General features: G+C 33.5%; 1 protein-coding gene across 3 annotated transcripts in view; it reads right to left on the minus strand.

The window, feature by feature from the left end:
• The window catches only part of LOC149780838 (uncharacterized), a 190054-nt gene that overhangs the window by 62644 nt on the left and 103729 nt on the right, over positions 1-23681 (minus strand). Inside the window, exon 1 of one of the 3 annotated variants that reach the window (XM_089937904.1) lies at positions 12944-13286. The exons of the other annotated variants lie outside the window; for them this stretch is intronic. Within the exon in view, the coding sequence (XP_089794030.1) occupies positions 12944-13094 (151 nt within the window). The 5' untranslated portion in view covers positions 13095-13286. Of the gene's footprint in view, positions 1-12943; positions 13287-23681 lie in introns of those variants that run through there. 3 annotated transcript variants of the gene reach the window in all.

Here is a 23681-nt window from a genome sequence, read left to right on the forward strand (position 1 = left end):
CACTGAAAAATGTTTTTCTTGAAGCCGAGGGCCACAGCAGAAAACTGAAAAGCAATGACTATGTAGCTGCTCGAGCTCTGGCGGGCCATTTAAAATAAGCCCGTGGGCTGCGGGATGGACAGCACTGTTCTATATGAATAGTGGCTCCTTCTAAAACATGCAGATCATTATGGAAGACCTACATATATGAATCACCAATAATATACAATGGAACCTGTCTTGAAAGACCACCCCTTCTGCAAAAACATAATGATCTCTCATGACAGGTGGTCCCTCATAACAGGTCATATCACTATATAATCAATAAATCTGTACATGGACAACCTGGTCTCTCAAGAGGTCTCTCATAGCAGTGGTCTCTCAAGACAGGTTTTACTGTAACACATTGAACGCAACACAGCAGTCATTAACTTCAGATTTAAACAATTTATCATAAAATTTAAACAAATTCAATTAAAATCTGCCATTTATATCCTTAATAACCGAATTAAAGCTTACCCACTAGAACCCCAGATCTCAACTGTCACTGGCTTTTGATGGATTTCTATCTTTTAGAGCTGTCCCTCACTCTTGATATCAGTGGGCCAAAACCCCCTACTGGCTTTTTGGCCATCACATCCTATCTTTCTGTCAACTACACATAATTGATTGTGGCTCTATTAGTTCTTGTGACAAAATTAACACATTTCTTTGTCCTGTTTGAGGGTGTTGCCTACAGTAGAAAGCCCCCTGAAATTTAAATCAATCTCAAGACAGACAGGTCCACAAAAATGGCAGAGGAAGAATAAGTGACTCCAAGAATCTGGTGACAATTTACATTAGTAATCTGATGATACTGTCATGTTAATTGGTGAATCAGAGTCTTCATAAATTACGAAGATTTCATGTAGAATCTGATTTGACCTCCTAACTGTATTACTTCATTTAAGGACAGTAAAGAAGAGGATTAGATTCATAATCAGTTACATAATCAGCTGTCAGGAATGTAAAGTGTGAAAATAATCAGAGAACTGGTGAATCACATGTTAAAACCCAGCTAAATGAATGACTTGGCTAGCTATTAAACTACATTATATTACTAAGATAAGGACATGTGTTTCTGATATTACTTGTGTGCATTATGACTATCAAGTAACATTCATTGTGACCCACTTTATACACTGAAAAGCTACTTTATAAACTAAAAAGCTAATTAAACCAGAAACCTACAAAATTAAAGGACCGCACATTTAAGTAACAGACTGACCAAACATGCATTTTTTCCCCATAAATTATATTTTAAATTTTTAAAGAAAAAACAAACATTTAAAACCTTTCATAAAACCCCAAATTTATCTCAGACCCTCCAATAGTCAGTTGCTTATGCTGCATTCTTTTCCAAAACCATGAATGCTCTGAAGTAGTGTGTGTGTGTGTGTGTGTGTGTGTGTTGAACAGCACATCAGCACACTCGAGGTTATTTAGTGCTGAACAAAATCGAGGTAGTAAAAGTACTGTAAAGGCAAATATCTTCCAAAACCACGAATGCCCTGGAAGGAGAGAGAGAGAGAGTGTGTGTGTGTGTGTTTAACAGCACATCAACACGCATGGTTATTTAGTGCTGAACAAAAGCTAGGTAGTAAAAGAATTGTAAAGGCAAATATCTTGTCAAACTTCCCAAATGTCAAACAGAATGAAGACAAAAGGGTGCAAGCCTTCACACATTAACCCCTGGAGGTTTTTGTCATTTTTGCCTGAAATTCGAGTAGGAAACACATTTTGAAAGCTATTTCTGAATACATCAACTTCCTGGTGATTTTCCAATAACCTAATTCTTAGTTGTGTTAGAAACATCATTTTTCATTGGCTATTTGGCTCGAGCATGAGCAGAGGGTAAAAAGTTCAAGTTTTTTTGTTTTTTTTGCTTATTGAGACCAATCTTAATTCCAAATGCCCATCTTATCCTACTTTTTGCAAATGTTCATCTGTCTTTTTGCAGTTCATACTGTTCTGCCTTAGATCTGAGAGCAAAAGGTCTAAAATCCAGATACAAAATCAGATTCCGACCAATGGCTATTTTGGGTGGAAAAAATCTGTATTTTGTAGTGCAACTAGAACTTCCTGATTATTTGGTATCATTGTGGAACTTAGTTTCTGTCTACCTTTCTTTAATACCACCCACTTTAGTGTATCATGCATGACCTTGATGCTACAGCACTCTGCAGTAGGCTACTACTTCCTGCCACATGAACTCATTGCCAGGGGTTAATGTGTTAAAATACAAGGTCAAATTTTCATATTTAAACCACACCATTTAAAAAATCCATGACCACATTTGGAACTTTATCACAGGATGTATCCAGAGGCAAATAGTTTGCCTTCATTAGTCACCTCTTACAACATACAGGAGGAAGCATACTCTACATCCCTAAAATTCACATGGAAAGAATACCATGGAGAAATATTTTCTTGGACTCTATAAATTATCTTTTCTTTAATTGTGGATAAAAAAATTGGGGTTTTGAGAAAAATTACATTGTCAGTGGTACTTCAGTTTGTTGATCCATGAATACTTCCTACTGATGTCACAGAATGATTCTTGTTCACTGATGTTTAAAGAAGGGTCATCATTCTCTGATCTATTAAACGGTCCAACTGACTTTAGAAAAGGATCATTGTTCACTGATCTTCAATGAGGTCCTATCCTTTTTAAATAAGGGTCACTGTTCACTGATCTGTGAAGAGGTCCTGCTGTTTTAACAGAAGGATCATTGTTCATTGATCTGATAATGATCTTTGAAGAGGTCCATTTCTTTTCACTGTTCATTTATCTGTGAATTGTTTTACAGAAGGATCACTGCTCATTAGTATATGAAGAGGTCTTTTTTTTTCATGAAGGATCATTGTTCATTGATTTGTGAAGAGGTCCCATTGTTTTCACAGAAAGATCATTGTTCACTGAATTACTAGTATTAAGAGGTCCTATTGTTTTTCCAGACAGATCATTATTCATTGATCTGTGAAGAGGTCATGTTCTTTCCACACACAGGCTGTTATATCAATCCCCAGAGATTACCATCATCTGACATCATTAAACGTAGTTTCTACTGGTATTAAGTTATTAACTCTTTCATGGTGAAAGTTTGTAAATTTTCCTTTACTTTACAAGAATAATACTAAAATGTATAATCCAAAAAATAGTTTCAAAAATTGTAATGCTGAATACAATAGCCACCCATTTTCATATTTTAAAAAAAATGCAGTGACACAATAACTGTGATCGGGCAAAACTACAATGAAGATATAGGGATCCCCATGACGATTCAACAAAGTTATTTGGAAAAGTTGAACCCTTTTTTGTGTGCAGCAAATATGAAATCACTCCTTGTTTTCCTTATTCATCTTCTAACATATGTGTGAGATGTGGGAAATTCTTCTTGCATTTTTTTAAAAATAACCCAGACTTAACAACTGGCCTGTAATCAATACCCACACAATCTGTTCTTTTCTCCTGGCCATAACTACAAGTTGTCAATGTTAAAACCAATCAGGCTAAGATTGACAGGGGCGTATATAGACTGACAGCCCAAATACACCTGGGGGAAAAATGTCTACTTTTTGCCTGGGTCTACTCATTACATCTGTCAAACACAAATCACCAATGATTAATACTGTCACTTCAGCAGAAATAAAATTCAATAATATCTCATTTATCCATTAGGTCTGTTTGTGTATGGAAAATAAAAACACCCATCCTGGATAACTGCAGGTTCAAGTAGATTCTTATTTAAATTGCATGTAAGTGCCGAATTTAAGCCTAGAGTGTTAGACAGGTTGTAGGGCAGATATTGCCAAAATAATACTATATTTTCTCTTCAATTATGTAAGCTGTCTTGTGCAATCAATAAAGATAAAATTTTACGATAGAAAGGTATTGTTGACAAGACAGTGGTAATAATTAGAAATCTTGTATGAATGTAATATAATTATTTCTGACAGACAGAAAAATGTACAAGGTCCCAGTTTTCCCTAGAAGAAAAGCACCACAACAAAAAGAAAGTTTAAACATCCAAACATGACACAAAGGATACATGTTCAGTTTGTATTTACCAGGATGAAGATTAATGGACTGGATAAAAATATGTATGTATGTATGTATGTATGTATGTATGTGTATATATATATATATATATATATATATATACACAAACACACACATTTCCTCATTAAGGAGCCTTTCATTATAACAGTTTCTTCGTTTCTTCATTTTGAAAATGGTCACAGATCTAATTTTCATCTGCATTAGTAAAATTATATATATATCATGTATTTCATTATAAAATGGTGATATACTCCATGGCTCCCACAGACTGTGTGTGTGTGTGTGTGTGTGTGTGTGTGTGTGTGTGTGTGTGTGTGTGTGTGTGTGTTTGTGTGTGTAGTTTGGGGATAAGGCCTCAAGGGAGAAATGTCTTATACTAATTGAGAAACCTCCTATAGATAAAGAATTATTACAATTACTATTACACAAATATTTTAAATTGTATTGGTTTAAATTTTCAGGGTTTTCCATATTACATTTTTTTTTAGACTTTGTAAATTCATGGATTGGGAAAAAGATTAAATGCTTCATATTTATAACACCATACCTGGGAGTCATAAATGTGAGGAACCCTTATAAGGAGAGATGTTACAACAAGGCTGTGTCATAATAGTGCATATACACACAAAAATGGAATATTTAATGATGTAATATCCCATTCTCACTAGCCAAGAACTATAATTAAATCAACAAATGTTTAAGAAGATATCCAGAATTCAAACAATTTAATGGGATCCATTACCATACCTGCATTATAAGAAGGGCAGCAGTATAATGAGATGATTTATAATGACGGACCACTGCGACATCATTTTCAAAAGTGATTGGTCTACAGATCTGATATTGTAGTGACTACAAATCCACAACTAGTATACTAAAAAAAAGGTGCACTTACAGTATATACAACAAATGTCAACAATACTAGTAAAGCTGGTTGTTGCTAAACCTCTTGCCCAATATATCACTGGCAATTTCAATTTGGAAAGAAATTAAAGTCCATTATGTTTTGCAATGTTATGCTCTCAGCTTGCACTGTCAACAGAAATCATAAAGATGGGTAAAAAAAACTATCTTGTTTTATCCTTTATTGATGTCATAATTTAGAGGGCAGTCACCCATCTTTCAACAGCATTATTTTTTCTCAACACATCTTTTACCTAGTTAATTTTCACTAGGTACAGAGGCACTCCTTACTTGTTAGATCACAGATAATGCAATTTGCAGAGTATTATTGAATCCTGACACAGCACTTTTATGGAAGACAGCTGAAATACGAATCTTTTCTTCAATCTATTATATGCATTCACAAGTCAAGTCCAGTTGCAAACGGCACAAAGCCAGTTTGGGCATAACAAATACACTGACAAATCTGGGTCTATGTAATTTGTAAGGAATAGAAATCTGTAGAACAACATAGACTGTGATCTGCTGGTACATTTTGCAACAAATGATCATGGTCTATGCTGTTTGCATTGGGACTTATAAGCAAGTAGACACATTTTTTCAAGGCCATATACTATGCTTTAAAGGGATACTGTCCTTAATAGTAGATAGACAAACTGAATCAAACTGTCAACTGATATGCTTAATCATTATGATGGGTCACATAAATTGTGTGAAAAAAATGTGAGCTAAAACAGTTCTTTTTATCACTATCCTGCTACAAAAATCTAAATGGAAAACAAAACATTTAAAATTCCACAAGTTGACACTAACATAAAGCCATATGTTGAATACAGGTGTTGGTAATCTATCTGCTAAACAAGGCGTTTACATGCAAACATGAATTTCATTGCTAATAGAGCACATTTGGAGTAGCCAATAACAAACAGACTAGTATGAAGGACTGATGCTATGACATTGGGAGTTAAGAGTCTCTCAAAGAGATGTACCACAAGACTTAATTTAGGTTGGTCTGCAATTGAAGCTGTTACCTATGGGTTATGAGTCTAAGATAAACACTAAACCTATGTAAGTAAATAATGCTGCAAATATACTACAGTACTGTACTCATGAAGATGCATCAACATGCAAAATTTGATCAATGGGTTGAGACCAAAATTACCATCTGCCTACAAGGCCAGCATCAATCTATTTGTCACTGTGCTGGTGTATTTGGCAAAATCTTTCAGGTTCATGGCTATGATTAAAAACTGTATTTTAATTAACATAATTATATATGCAACAGAATCCTTAAATCTGCAGATCCTGTCCAAAGTAGAAATTGAAACATCAACAGTTCATGTGAAAAACTGTTTAGTGTGCACTTGTATTTTACTTAGTTATTAGCATGTAACTAAAAAGTCATCAAACAGGATAAATATTGCACAATATGAATAATCAGAACAACATACGTGCATTTTTTCTAACTCTTCTATGTTTGTAATTTTAGTTATTTGTTTCTCACATAACCATATCTTTAGGGTTAAAGACACAGATGTAGTAACATACAAATGGCTGAACTTACAAACATGACTAAAGTGTCAAAATTATGTCACAGTAATCTAGTTTGGTATAGTCAAGTCACTCTCCAAGAGATGCATCCACATATAAATTTTCATAATCAGAAGTAAAATAGGGTTCAGGATACTGGGAGATAAACAGAACGATTTGCTAAAATTACATGTCATTCGAGTGTGCAAATTAGGACTGAGTGACCTAGTTTTGGTATGACTGAGCTACATTCATTTAGCTACCTTCACATGCTAATTCTCTTGAACACTGGTGAAACAGGATCCAAGGTATATGAGGATAACAGGAATGGATTGCTGATAATACAAATGTCACTTGTGCATGAAAATTATGTTGCAGTGACCTACTTTTAGTAAGGTTGACTTACTCTTCTGAGATGCACCAACATTTTGTCATGAGTAAGTGGAAATGTGGTCCCCGATTTTGAGGCTGTAGTGAAATCTGGCATGAAATGATTTTTAATCAATATACTGATGCAGTAATACCATTTCTATACTAATACAAGAGGTGAAGAATCAATACAAAATACATCATACCCTATTTAAGTTACTTTAATCTTCAGCAGTCAAGAGTAATCATTAGTTGTCCTTTTATTCATCTAAGACATCTGTTGCAAGTATATGCATTAATTTCTGTCAGGTTAACAAACAAAAACAAAATATTGATAACACCCACTTACCTTCCAGAAATTAACACAACTGGGTTTAAAATGTCCCTCTACTTGCCAATTCTATTTGGACATTAGACTGGCACCATTTTAATTTAGGACCAAATAGATAAAGAAGTCTCTTCATGAAAACATGTTGATATGACCATCCATTTAGGAGAAACAGTTATAAGATTTTCAAGATAGCTGCCATACTGGCCATTAGACTAGCAGCATTTTCATATAACACCAAGTAGACATCTTAAGAAGTCTTTTAGTGAAAATCCCATGCTGATATGATCATTCATGTAGGAAGATGGCTGCTGTGACAGCCATATTAAATGTAAGATCCATTATCCATATCATTTTCATTTATAACAAAGTAGACACTATAAGACATTTCGTGAAAACCCATGTTGACATGATAATTCATGTAGCTGGAATAACAATAAAAAGATTTTCATGATGGCCACTATGGCAACAATATTGGACATCAGAGAGCAACATTTTTTTTTAGAACCAACTAGACATCATAAAAAGTCTTTCATGAAAATCCCCATGTTGATAAAACCAAAAAAGTAGGAGTAGTAGCAATAGAAAGATTTTCAAGACTGGACTTCAAAATTGCAACCCATCCAAATTGTCTTTATTGATATATCATGGATTGGGGAGGGGGAGGAAGGACACTGATGATAAAACATAAATAAATGTAATCAATGTATTTACACATTGCAATAGAGTTATGTTTTTATACATTCTAGAAAAATATATGTGTCCACATGTAACTGGTACTACAATAAATGCAATATACAGCCTAAATTATCTACAATACAGTAGATTTTTCTTCATTTTGACCTAATTTCACCAGCATAAATCTTTAAGTAAAAACTAGACTTAAGAAACTTAATTTGTAAAATTTAGGTCAGACTTTAATTTCAGCCAAACCAATTGCTGAATTTGAGTCCTCAGAGTCCAGACTTAAGTTGTTTTTTAGTGTGTGTGTGTTATGTGTATGATCAAGGCCAGGACTCATCTGGTGACACTGACTTCATCTGATTTTTAATAGTAACAAACAATGAAGTTATATGTAATATTAGTCATAAATTCTAGACCATTTCATCAACTCTTAAAATCCAAAAGTGTGAATATGATAAATGGCATCCAGATTTTTGTACGTTCCACATCCAATCTTAGTATGGTTCATCCAATCTACTTATTTTTAAAATCAAGCTAATACCACTAGTAGTAACAATTTCATAAAAGTAAATTCAAATTTTGTTGGCTAAAAACAGGGGGTGAGGGTATTTTAACAAGATAGCTATGGTACACTCAGATTAATCAGACCAGACAGCATATGCCTACAGAGCTAAAACAATGCCTTTCTCATGTTGACACTTATTTTGAAGTAGTAGTTCTAAATGCAGCAAAAGTAGATCAGGAATGCAAGTCACTTAGTATGGGTCTGCTGTACATGAACCAGAAATAACTGAGGTCACATATACTACAATACATGAGTGCAGAAGGAAAAGGAAAATAACACATAATTTTCATTTCCTAAGATCTATAAAAGACTACTCCTCAGGCGGTCCACTGTTATTAGCATTACTTACTTTGGCACAACACAAACACTGGTCTTCCTTCGCTCCAACTTTTTATAACTATTCCAAATACATTTTACAATTACACATAAACATCAAGTTTCTAACAAAATCCTTTCAACTTGGGGTGGAGGAACAAGTAGTCTGAGTTGATTTCGTTAAAACCACCTCTATATCTTAATTGAAGTAGTTTGCTTTTTTTTAAAAACATTCACAGTGTAACATACCATGAATTAAAGTAATCATATTTTGAATTACAACCCAGTAGTTACCTAATAAGAGACTCTTGCGCAAATTTATGATCAACTGTCCTAAAAGAATTTCCAGAAAGTAAAGATAAGACGATTTCTTCTTTTAACTTCTGAGTGTTAAACCCATCTCTGAAATTAATGAACAATAGGATTTTCAAATAAGCTGCTGTGTTGGCCATACTTGGATGCAAAACCAGCACCAGTTTCATTTAGGACCAACCAGATATAACACATATTCTTCAGATGAAAAGTCCATGTTGATATGACATTACTTTTGGCACCACTCCAGTGGCTACTTGGTTAGATCATCTGCCTCAGATGCAAGAGGTAACGGGTTCAAAACTTATATCGAGACTTATGCAAACAGTACTAGCAGCTGCCTCATTTGGCACTCAGCATTAAGAGGTTAGTGGTAGGACTGGTTGGCATGGTGTCAGGATAATGTGACTGGGTGGGACATGATGCTAGACGTCTGCAGCATGATGCCCCAGTGCTACACATCACTTTAAACTGCCACACTGCAGACATGATTTAATACCTGCCCAAGCCAGCCTGGGTTGGCTGCCTTGGTGTGTCATTGGGGAAGAGTACTTATCACCTGTTTCCATGGAAATGATATAGTCAATAACAACATAAAAGTGCTCTTAAAAGCAACAAAAAACTAAACAAAAAAAAACCATAACAGAGCCTTTCACGGGAGGTACAAGAACTTTGGTAGAGTTACCATAAATTCGTCCAATTGAGGAAGCAATATATCAAGATCACAGATAATGAGTCAATATATCAGTTAAGTCCAATCTATTTGGTGGACAAGAAAAACTGGTGATAAATAACAAGCAATTGTTTCTTCCATCAATCCAATTTTATTACTCCTTGATAATATCTTGTGCATTCAACTTCAAATTGAGGAATTTCTCAATGTAATCTTGACGGAGATAAGAAATGCATCAATATTGCAAAAAGTTAATGTAATGCATAGAAAAACGTTAAAAGCCCCCTCCCTCAATTCATCAATGCTTTTTCTTTTAATATGATTCATCATTAGTTTATTTCTCACTGTAAAAAGCTTGTGTTAAGTATGGTCTTAAAGTTTCGGTATTAACAACAAAATATTTAGGCATGTAAAAACCTTTACCAAGGCTTGTCTTGAAGGTTTCAATGGTAACACCAAAATATTCATGCGAGTGAAAAGCTGTGCTATTTCTTCTCTTATAGGTTTCAATATTAATTATTTATGAGATTTTTTTTTGTATGAACAACAGATATATAAAACCTGAAAATCTGTCAGACAGAAGGAACTTTATGTAATGATTATTTATGTTCATACACACTGTGTGAAAATGATTCATTTTCACAAAACCATTAATCTTGTACAACTAGTAAACAATTTTTTTTAAAGAACATCAAAGAAACTAAATACAGTTTGTGTCATAGCATGTTGTCAATCACAAGGTATGAATACAATAAATTATCATAGGATATCCTGGATTGTCATAAATATTTCAAAGAGAATGGTCTGTAGGTTGAAAAAATGGAATGCAATTTGGGGATTAACAGTATAAAAACCAATAGTTCCTGTTAAAATAGCCCTGGTTGAAAGTAAAAATTTTCAGCCCTTGACTGACACACCTGGTCACATTACATTGTTGCAATAATGATTAAAAGGATAATTCAAGAAACTACTCAATAAACAAAATACAATTTTTTTAAAAAAGACAGTTTTTGGTTTCTGTTGTTGTTCATACAGTACTTTGAAATCAAAAACATTGTATACACATACTATTTTTTACTGTATATAATGCACAACAAACCATGAATGTCAATGATCAAAATCTGTCATTGCATAATGTGCCATTAGATCATGGTCTACACTGCTTGTTCTCTATATAGTACTCCCTCACCCATAATGATGTCCAAAGGAGCCAATGAATATACTGCCTTATAATTAGTCAGACTGTCTTACAGTGAAGTATATGATACATATAATTTTAATACCAATGAATGAAATGGAATTCATGACCATATCTGCCTAATAACAGGAGCCATGTTATAATACAGGGCCTTGTAACAGTTGAGGGAGCTCTGTATTTTTTCAAACAGTGTAAACCCTGATATGAGCCACAGTGGCATCGTGGCTCAGTGGTTTGCATACCAGAATTGTGATAGAAAGGATGTGGGTTTGAATCATACCATCAGATTAGCCCAGATCTGCTACCAATGTGACGTTCTTGGGCTAGGCACTTTATTCCAATTGCCTAGACACTAAATAATCTTCTAGTGTTGCCATACTGAATAAATTTTTAAAAAACACGATCTGCTAGTACATTATGCATAAATAGATCTGAGTCATTGCTGTATATAAATTAAATGTTCTATATTTTTTAAAGAAGGGGTTGGGTTGAAAAAAAGCAATTTAAAAAAAAAAAGTTGGGTGAGTTTTATGCCTGGGTAAATACAAACATGAACTGACATGATTCAACATGAAGTTCTCAAGTGTGCCGTATACATTAATATCTAACCCAAAAATGTATTTTATAAATGTAAGACTGTACAATTTCAAATTTTAAAAGCAAGATATAGTTTATTTTTCAGTTTTATGCAAAGGTGCACTATTCAATAACACTTAGCATCAGTAAACCCGCTATTAAAATATTTTGTTTCTATGGTCCAAGCTTTGTGCCAGTCACACAAGCTAAATATTATATATATACCAGACTTAATAATATTTATAGTGTGCTCACAATCTGAAGATAAAAGGCACATTTTACTTTAAATAACCCAATATTTCAAGTGAATTTTCAGCAAGTTAGACAATAACTTTAATATGTTTAAATTTGTTAATATGATTTTATGTTGACAAAGTGACTTTATACATAATAAACAATTTTCAATCTAAATGTACAATACAGAGTGGTTTAGAATCCTGATATGAAATAAAGATCTAATTGTACAAGTAATATTTTGTTCTCCTCCAAAACAGCTCTCTTATCTTTCATTATTTCACCTTTCTATATTAAACCCCCCTCACCTCAGCACCACCAAAATAGCATTATAGACCTATACATATCTTTTTATATTGCTTTAAAAAAAAACCAACATAAAATGTTTAAATTTTTATCATTTTTAGTAAATATTACAACTGAACAAGTTTCTTATTTTCTTTCTTCCTTTCGTGCATTGTATTCAAACTATATGTTGTTCAAGCTCTACATCAGACTAGTGCTTGTTGCTCAATCTGTTATGTGTGATGATATACAATCAATGAATTAATGAAGATTATATTTAATAGATATTGTTTCAACAAAGTCAATCTTTCATATGATAGTGAAAAGTATTAAATGATCAATTAATGACCAATTATTAGCTGGATTTTTAAAAGAAATGATTGATCATAAATGTTTGATAAATTCCCAATAGTACAAACTCTGACAATAGCCATATATTATCAGATAAACCTAAGTGTTCAATGTAAAGGTTAAATGCTGTTATAACCCATAATAAATCTTTCTGATTTAAAATATTATACTATAATACAAAAGTTAAAAATCAGAAATTTGATTAACGAGTCGAATGTATTGTTTCAATATATTTTGGACAACAATTAATTAGATGTCACAACTACATGTTAAATACTGTCCAATAATCAATCTATTTATATGATGAATATTTTGTTCTCTCCCAAATTGCCCTCTTTAAGGATCTGCAGTAGCTCAGTTGGTATAGCATAGTACTGATATCCATGAAACACAGGTTCAATACCTGCTCAGGCCAATCCATTGGCTGCCTTAGTGTGTTTTAAATGGGAAAGGCACTTACCTCCGATTTCCCCTGCATGATGAAATCAGTAATGTACTAAAAGTGCTATTAAATCCAAGAAAACAAACAAAGATCTTACCTTTCATTATTTTGCCACTGCAAAGATCCCTTAGCATGATTTTCTTGTTAGACTTGTATTGCAAACCCAAGTCAATAATCTCACACAAAACTTTACAGTGAATAGCAGAATCTTTACAGTGAATAGTTGAATAGCTGAGAGACTGGAGCATCTGCTAGTGAAGTGAGTGTGTCAATCAAACAGATCAATAAGACCACATCTTGTGTGTGTTTTCAAGTCTAGTCAATGACTTCATCACGACCTATTCAATTCTATCTCCCTGTTGCCTACTTCACAACAAACATGTTTAAGTAATATAGGATAATCTCAAGGCAGTCAAATAATTTCTCTCTAAATCAATCAAGTTCACTGCCTATCACTTGGGTGGGTTTAGCATAGATCCCTTGTCCTTACTCAAGCTTTTATAAATGTCAAATACAAGGTTAATTTTCCTGCCTCATAAATTTTCCTGTCTGAATCTGCAATCAATACTTCTGCTATCAAATATTGAAATTTGATAACGCTAGTGTCATAAGATACCTCCATAATACTTTAGATTCTACACACATACAATAAAGCACTTAAAAATGTTCCCTCAACAATGAATATTGTATAAATCCAACAAATAAAAGGTCATTTGTGTTTACAAATTTTGATTAAATTCTGAAAATACTTTGATCTGGAAATACACAACTTTTCAATACTGTGATTCAAGCAATAATTCTCTTTTCGTCAACCTAATTAATAACACCTAATTAATAACTGTGTATTAGAGTAACTTACTTGATGCTAGAAAATATTCCTCTGAAAGTGAAATTTATTTATGCAAGTTTGTTTAACTGCAAGTGAACAACAAGGAATCCAATGTTGAATTTCATGTAAATTTCGGGTGAAATCGGATGTCAAGTGAAATTAAACTGCACTCACAGTAAAATCTATTTCATGATTCTAAAACTAAATGTACTCCTTTTTCAGTGTATCAAAAACATCTTATGAATAAATGTTATCTCTGCCTTATAAGCACACAACCTTGATAATTCTAAGAATTGTTAAGCTTTAGAAAATCAACAGAAATTGGCATGTTCAAATTCCCACATCAGCTGTCAGGTGCTATCAGCTAAAGCAACAACAGTAGTAAATGCAGTACTGAAACTGAATCATATCTGTTGTCCTGTATAACTTCTTCCTCTTAAAGTGTGCACATGATTATGCCTGTCCTGACATTGCCACCTAGCAAGCGTCAGGGACATTTTATAGTATGTAAAAACATGCTGTAGCTGCCATGCAAAATTATTACTGCACTATGGTCTTGAGTCAGTGCTCCTCGTGTGAACTGTACATTTGGAAATCCAATAAGATCCATAATTGTACAACAGCTGTATAATTCTATTCAAATTAAATACCAGACATAAGTAAGGTAAATGGCCTTCATACATTAAAGAAGGATGGTAAATTTTATATTTACAATGCAATGAGAAGGTGACTCAAATTTTGTTTGTTGCCCACCTATGTAGGGAAATATGTGGTAACTAACAAATGTATTTCTGTCACAGAAACAGGAGTTCAGTGGTGAGGCTATATGAGTTACAGTCATTTTCCACATTTTGTAAGAACTGGTGGTAGTTACCTCAAATTAGTTTTAAGAGCTTTAAAGGTTGGTGGCAATAAATACTAAACTATTTTCTTAACCACAAGGATATAAACATTTAATAACTATAATATATATATATATATATATATATATATATATATATATATATATATATATATATATATATATATATATATATATATACATGGTATAGATTTTACTTATTTTAATGACCCAATTTCAGATATGACAGTAAATTTGACTTTTGTTTCTTTTTACAGGTCATGTAGGGATTCAGTACCAACCATCAGATATGAGTGTCATTTGTTTAAATAAAAAAAATTGATTGTACATACCATTAATGGTAATTATTCACTTCATTTGGATCATCATACATCCATATTCATTCAGAAGGTCAAAAATACACACAGCAAAATTAATGTTAAAAGATGTGGCCATTTTTGGACAAGGTCAACCTAAAGGTGCAGTACAAAGTGGACTGCATGTTATGCACTGTGATGTTGCAATAAAAGCAGCACGTGTTAAAAAGAAATTCTACAGCCTTAATATGTTATGTTAAACCAAACCTTTTTCTTGACCCAATTTAGTACCTGGCTACCACTTAAGTCCATAGCTATCGATAATTTTCATCTGAAAGTTTTATAATGACATTTGAGTTGCAAAGCATTCAAATATCAGGACTTAAAACAATACTACATGTAGTATTAAATTTTGGAAGAACAAATGACATTTTATTTATTTTGAGTAAATATGCCTACATGATCATGGTGACATATACTTTAGGGGCAAATTTGGTGTCATATTTACAAAACCACTCACTCTGCATGCAAATTCAAATTTAAATTGTTGATTATTACCAGTAACACTTTTTCCAATTTGAGTCTCTGTAAAACATATCTCACCTTCACCCATGCTCAGTACAGCCACTGGGATTTTATTTTCAATGATTCTGTAACTAGATCCAAAGGTTTCAAGGAGTATTTTTCTTCTGGTAATTGAACACTTTCCATATTTTACTTTGTCACTGCATACAAAAATAAAATTATTAAAAACAAAAATAACTAATTAGCATTCCACAACAGTAACGGGACACTACTTGATCTGGTAACAACCCATGTTGAATGTAATTTGATTGATGCAATTTTATTTATTTATTTATTTATTCATCAGTTTTGGAAATAAGTAAATAACCAAACTTTTGAATTTAAAAAGTGATTTATTTTATTCAGTTTTATACTTTTGTATTCCATCAGATTAGTTCAAAGTGTTTCAGGTACATTCATGGAGTTTATAAACAAATTCAAAGACTTTTCATGAATAAAACCAACTGTTTTAAGTCAAAGGAATTATCAAGGCAACCACTCGAATACCAGGATTTTCAAAGCTGTACAAACCATGTCACCTGTTACATCTAACCCACCCATCCACCTAATATCTGTGCACAAAGGATTAAGTCTCAGTGGGGAAAGAATACATCCAGGTGCCAATTTTAGTTGCAAGACTCATTCAAACACAACAGCAATTTTGTTATATATAAAATAAACATCACTATTCTAAAAAACCCTAAACCTCAGCTGAAACATCATCAAGGGACACATCCAAATGAGCAGAGAGGTTGCCTCTATTATTTGCCTCCTGTGACTATTCTACATCCCCAGGCCCACAGGGTGGCTCACCTGTCAAAAGATTTGACTCATGTGTGTGTGTGTATATATATATACATACATATACACACACACACACGATCAACTTACTATAAATGTACAAGATTTACTTAATAAAGGCCCTAAATTAACTGAAAAAGTGGTATAGATGCAAAACTTTTCATTATTATTATCAATTCTGTCATTCAACTCAGACTGAGAGTAGCATAGCTCAAACATTTGACAGTTTGACTTCAGAAACCATCTCTGTACTTTGAATATACGAAGTAATGAAATGAAGATAAAATCAAAGGGCTTTTTCTTCTTTTCAGGCAATAAAAGAAAAGAAAAGCATCCTTTTCATTATTATTGTTCATTCTGTATCAAGTGCTGTCCTATGACTCAGACCTAGGACAGCATAACTCACCTATTCAAAGAATGGCATAAATTACACACACAAAAACCTCTCCCAAAACTTTAAGAAATTCATCCATCAACATCAACACCCAATCAAAACACACATTGGAAGGTTTGACTGCAGAAGTTGTCTCTGCACTTTTAATGAAGTACTGAAACTGAGATGAAATCAAATGCCTTTCTTTTTGTTCCTTTTAGCACATTACAAGAAAACAAAATCCTCACACTCACGATTGATCACTGTATTCATTTATAATTGATAATGTTCTAACTGAGAGTTAATTATTAAATGTTAAAACAAGAGTACCATGAGTGCCACATTATATACCTGCTCAATGTTTAATAGTTTTCTGTGTAGATAACTGAAATTATTATGGCAAAAATTAATTATTTTCTTTCAGAAAAAGTAGTTTGGTAACTGTAAATGATGTAATTACTGTGCATAAATCATTTTTTTCTTCTCTTAAGTCAGTGACCTTGACTTCTGACTCTGATTGACCATTTGACCTCAAAATCAAAATGGTTCTTCCTTTCCACAACTATAAGCAATCTACAAAGCTTGATACCTGTATATGAGAAGTTGACTGATTATGCAGTAACTATTTGGCTTTTTTCAGTTGCAATGATGTTGTACTTCTAACCTTTTGACACCAAAATCAAGAGAGTTCTTCCTTACTCCAAGTGCAAGTCATCCAAAAGGGTTCTTAACCACAGATGGTTTAGAATTTAAGTATTGTATAAACCAATTTTTTTCAGTCATGTTGACCATGACAGATGAATTTTAAAACCCAAAATTAACAGGGTGTTCTTCAACCCAAGTGTAATCTGTCCACAAAGTCTGGTACCCATAAATGGTGAATAACTTGAGCTATTGCACGGAAACAAAACTGGTAATAGACCAATGGATAGGAGGACAATGATGTAACATATTGTGTTCTGCGATATTGTTACGCATGTCTGTATTATACCTCTTTCTTCTGTTAAAATTTCACCAAAAAATTAACATTCTTAACGATAACAAGTTTTTCTGCTATAGAAGGCTAGAAGGAAATATATTGTCTACAATTAATAATGAACTTTCTATTTAAGTACACTTGAGAAGCAAGACAGGAACTCTTAACCTATCAGCATAAAACTTCAGATCAAGGATAATGTTATCTAGTTTGCAAAGTTTCGGTTGAATACCAACAAATATAGATATGTGACTTTCAAAAAAATTTAAACAAAACTTGAACATTGCTCAGAATAATGAAGCAAGCTTTCTGTGTAAGCTGACGAGAAAAGCATGAAAGGAACTCCAAGTATATCAGCATATAAACATACCCACTGTAGTATTATTCATAGAGTTGCAGCTCAACACAGCCACAGATGTAGAAGATATCTGACTTTGTTAATTAACAATGTTCACCACAATGCAACAAGCTTTCAAAACAGCAAGACATGATTCCCCACATATCACAGCACACATTTTATATCTACTAATATTATTCCAATGTTTCTTTGTTCAAATAGAGCAACTGATGAAAAGATCACTTTTCAGTGCCAGTAATTCCAGAGCCACAAATGGATAAGTGACTATATGTTGTGGAGAAAGAAAAAAAAGGACACTGAAAACACTGCTACATATGTGTGGATTAATTTTTAAAAATAAAAGTTTAAAGGTCAAGGTCATAACATAAAAGTGGACAGATTATTCCTGAGGCTGAATTTGGCTCTCAGTCAGAAAACATGCTCTTTATCATCAGACTGGTTGTTAGACATTTGGCACCACCTAACATTGATTGACAGGTGAATCTTAAAACCTAACTGACAACCTCTCAGTATTTATTGCCTATGCAGGGAGGATATTAGCCTATTTTTCAGCACACACCATGGCACTGACCTTTAGATTGGATAATCAAGTTCACCAACTGGACCAATCATAATTTAGACTAGCATATGCTGCCTACACCTGTCCTCGAGTGAATGACTGGTTTCCAACATTTAAGGTAAACTTCATCTGTTAAGGTAAAATCAACAAATGACTAGTTTCAGACACAGTAATTAGCAGCTATCAGTACATGTTCGCAGCTATTACCAAATAAAATATCAAGTGCATTTACAAACTAAAATGTGAGAATTAACATTTTCCACCCAATTTCCATGAATAATTTCTTATTATTAACATATACAGTGAAACTTTTCTAAAGCTAGCTCTTCTGTAACCCAGCTCTTTCTGCAGAATGGTCAAATATCTGGGTTTAAAACTGACCATTCTACCAGTCGTGCTAATCAAACATCTGTAATAAATACTGTTTAACTCTAAAATAAGCAAGCATTTTTGATCTTGACAGTGTCCAATTTGTGAGAGTTTAACCACATCTTTAAAACTTAACTTTTTTTCATATGAAAAATGTATATATAGCACATATTATCAGCCAATAAGTTTGGGTAAAATACTGTAAAAGTGGGGTAATTACATGGTCTGGACTGCTAGAAGTAGGGCATTACAATCACACATTGACAAATCACAAAGGACCCCAGTCATCAAAGTGTACATAAGACATCCATTCTCAAGTCAAGTGGAAAAGGCATAAGAACTGCAATTTATTTCATTACACCTGTGAGACACCTGTAACATGTGGAATTATGACATCAGTCCATATATTGTGCTGGCATAATGTCTTATGTGCAGTCTTTTGCATTCCAGACTTTAAAATGTGACATACTTACAGGCATTCATGATGATGGGCTAACCATCAACACTCTCTGTACACTGCAATCCATCTGTAGTAAAAAATCTAATGAAGCTAATAAATGTATTCAGTTTCATAAACAAACCCAGATTTGTATGTCGGCTATATTTTACAAATTACCATGACTCCAAGCATTTGACTTTGATGATCAGTTTTTAACTCTATATCTGGTTTCAAAAAACAGCAGAGTATCAGCTGTGTAACTAAAATGACACAGTGATTGAAGAAAGGGTACAATGACATGCATATTTGGCTGCAAATGTACTATAATTTAAATAAAAACAAATTTTTGTCTTCAAATGCAAAATAAATCAGAAATGTTTTAAGTAATAACAATAAACAAAATACTTGTTTTTTTGCAACAAAAAGTCATGAAGAACCAACTGATGAGTTAACCAACAGCATACACATCACTAATACCGATACCTGTACTCAAAATTAATAGAACTGGGCAACTTAAAAAAAAAGACCTTACTGAAATTATAACTTAGTTACAGCAAGTTATAACAAGACTAATTTTTTAATTTCAAAATAAAATGTATGTTTGGTTTGATGGAATGTACTAACTACATGCCATCTCCACATCAACAATTTCAAGGTGTGGGAGGGAGTAGTGAATCCAGACTGGACAGGCTTTTATGAGCCTGAACTAATTCAGAACCATTGACTATTGACAAGAAACACCACTTTTGGGAAGAAAAAACTAATTTCTTAACAATACCTCTAATTTCACAATGCTGAAGTTCAATATGATAGTGCACACACACACGCACACACACACACACACACATATATATATATATATATATATATATATATATATATATATATATATATATATATATATATATATATATAACAATGGTGAAAACAAATGGTTTCCAGCAGAGAAAAACCTAAAAGAACAATACAAAAAATTAATTACAATTTGGTGCTACTGCAACAAAATTTTTGATAGGATGGAGATCTTAATAGTTATTAATTTATGTTCTGGGTGCCAAGTCTTTAGGATTATGTTTAGACCCATGGGTCAATTTCACTTGCATGTAGAAATTTATCTCTGAATGCCAAACTGTATACATTTGCTTATAAAGCAGGAATTGCAGCTATTTACAATTTATTATCATGGGGCCAAATCCCTGTGGATGATGATGGACCCCATGGTCAATATCAGTTTAATGTTTTCTTATTTTCAAGCCCAGTAATAGTGTATGTGGTTATAAAGTGGTGTTCTTTATATTTTTTATATTATGACCCAGAGGCTACCATATGTACCCATTTATACGTAGAGTAAAACTGCAAACAACAAAGACCCTGATTTGTAGCATAATGCACCTGCAGATCTGGGTCAATGCTGACTGCTCTACTGCTTGCTCCTAACAATTTGCACAGACCCAGATCTGTCAGTGCCTTATGGGATTCAAGGGTCCCAGTCAGGACTTGAGCTGAGACGAGAGTCATTGATCACACATGAATGATGCATACATCCCTGGTGCTATTTAAATTTTTTATATAAAATCGCTCTTAAACCCTATGCGCAAACAAAATTTAAAAGTGTTGTAAGAATCTAAACTCATCACTGGCCCAAGTTTCATGTGTAAAGTTTTAATGGAGTATGAGGAATTCAAGGACATTATATACATATGTACTTACTTGTCTTTGGATTGTATTACAATATCTATTTGCCTCTTAAATGCACCAGGATACTAATTACTCCTTTCATTTTGTGACTGATGGTCTTGTCTCTACTCTTCCTGACTTCTCAGTGGACCCCAATCTAACTTGTAAGGGAGAACACCTGCTCCTGACAGAATTGGAGAGATTAATTGCCTCATTAATACCAAGTGGTGACTGATGCCAACAATCAACATCCAATCACCACACTGACAAATGGAAGAATGACTTGACTTGCTCCTCAGGAATGTGGGCATGGGATGTGTTGTCTCCCCTAAATAGTTAGCCAGACTAATAATAATAATAATAATAATAATAATAATAATAAAAGTAGTCATTATTAATGGATGGTAACTCAGCTAAGAAGAACTAATCTCCCAAAAGGCCCTCTAGTAGATAATTTTGTTAATTTTTTTTTTATAAAAAAATTATTACCTCTCATACTCATGCATGCACTCTTTCAACAGCCTCCAACTATAATCATTCTAAATTTAAATCCTATTACTGGTAAATGTTTTTGATTATTATAAGCAGAAAGTAAAGCAGAAAGTATACCAACTTTAATGGTTTGTCATTGTAAATACCCATTATTTTTTCCAGTGCATATTTGGAGCCCTGGCTGGTCAAGTAGTCTAAGGCACTCATCTTCAAAGACCAGTCACCTCAGTCCATTTGAGTTTGAGACTTGGCTTGACCAAAATGGATATGTGAAAAAGCTTGTCAATCATCCTGTGGGTCAGTGGTTCTTCTCTTCTACCAAATATACTGACTGCCATGTAAAGCATAGTATGTGCTGAAAAATGGCATTAAACCCCACAAAACCAAACCAATCCACTCCATATTATAACCAACCTACTCCCAACATGCACGAGTAATCACCTCCAACTCATAATGCAAAATCCATTGCATATATAATGAATCTTTCTGCTATGATTGCATACAGTTTAATTACAAAAAATATTTGAAAATGTCAAAGTATTGTGAAAATTCCACCCAGTGGTTTATGATGAAATGTGGTAACAGGCAGATGAATGGGACAGACAGACAGACAGACAAGAAAAGAGGGTATCATAATATTCTTGACTCTTTTGTACAACAACCTGGGATTAAATAATCTGAACAAGTTAAAGAGAGATATCTATATTATATCTAGGTCTGGAGCAGAAAAGAAAATTAAAATGGCTAACAATGTCTATATATCTGAAACCAGTTTACAAAGACTATCATGACTTATTTATTACACCAAGTTCTAACAACGATACAGGGATAAATATCACAACTATTGATATTATACTATCTAATTATCCTGATCTGTTTGAAACTACACTAGATCCAAATGTAATCATTTAATTTTGTAAGAATAATGGACACATGAAATTGGATAAAATTTTAGGATTTGCGGATTTGTTTTATTTTTTATGCTACACTTAACGGATTACACTTTAACCATTTTTTACTTTAAAATACAGACTAAAACAGAATCTATTTTAATTGATTAATATCCTTACTATGTAAAAAAAAAAAAATGTGCACCACTGCAACACCTGAAACAGATACCTCTTTGCAATACACTATTTTGATTCTAACATGAAAATAAATAAGATATGACAGTGTACTCAATTATACTCTGCTGACATAATACTAAAACATGAGAATGATGCTCAACCACTGGCTGCACAATGCTATGTCATGCCAAGTATTACTTTTGGCAACAAATACTTATAAAAGTGGCATCCACTGTGCAAGATAAATAATTCTTTTTCTCCATGCAGATGGATGGATGGATGCCTGTCTGTCTGTCTATATGCACATGTGTTTGCACAAATTTATTTATGTATTGTTGTTAGTAGTCCTTTGAGTTTGACGATGGCAGTGATATATCTTACTTCTTTGGTTTCTGTGAATGTGGGCATGGCTGATGAGGACAATTTGTGCCCTGAATAAACTGTGGCACACTTGACAAGAGATGCCACTTGCGGTTGGTTAATCAACAGATGATGTGCTGCTTTTCTGCAACTTGTGCCACTTGTGCTTCTGTGCTGCCTCTGTGATTGTCTACATTCCAAAATATTGCTCCATTCTGGATGAGACTCTGCCAGATGGACCATCCTGTGCAAGATCTTCCTTAAGATTCAGAGTCATGCTTGAATTTTTCAAGGATGACTTGAAGGAATCTTTGAAGTGTCTTTGCTGACTACATTGATATCACTTTCCCTCCTTTAATTCATAGCAGAAGAGCTTCTTTGGTAGTCTTGCTTCTGACATCCTGGTGATGTGGCCAGCCCATGTCAACTGTGATTTAATCAGCAGAGTGTGGATGCTTGGGATGCCTGCTCATGTAAGAACCTCAGTGTCTGGGACCCATCCTACCATCATATTCTCATAAGTTTCCTCAGGCAGCTGATGCGAAAATGGTTCAGCTTTTTGGCATGGTATCTATATATTGTCAAGATTTTGCAAGCATACAGCAGAGTCAGTTATACAATGAAATTGTAGATTTTAAGTTTTGTTTGTAGACTGATAACTCTGTGCTACCCCACATTTGCATGTAACCTGTTAATTCTGGCACTGGTTTCATCACCTATGTGGACTGCATGTGACAGAGTGCTGCCGAGATAGATGAACTTGTCCATTGCCATAAGGATCTGGCAATTTACCTTGATGGTAAGCCCTATGTA

This window comes from Sinohyriopsis cumingii, chromosome 16 (assembly GCF_028554795.1).
Source record: "Sinohyriopsis cumingii isolate HCF-2022 chromosome 16, ASM2855479v2, whole genome shotgun sequence".
NCBI classification, from domain to species: Eukaryota; Metazoa; Mollusca; class Bivalvia; order Unionida; family Unionidae; genus Sinohyriopsis; species Sinohyriopsis cumingii.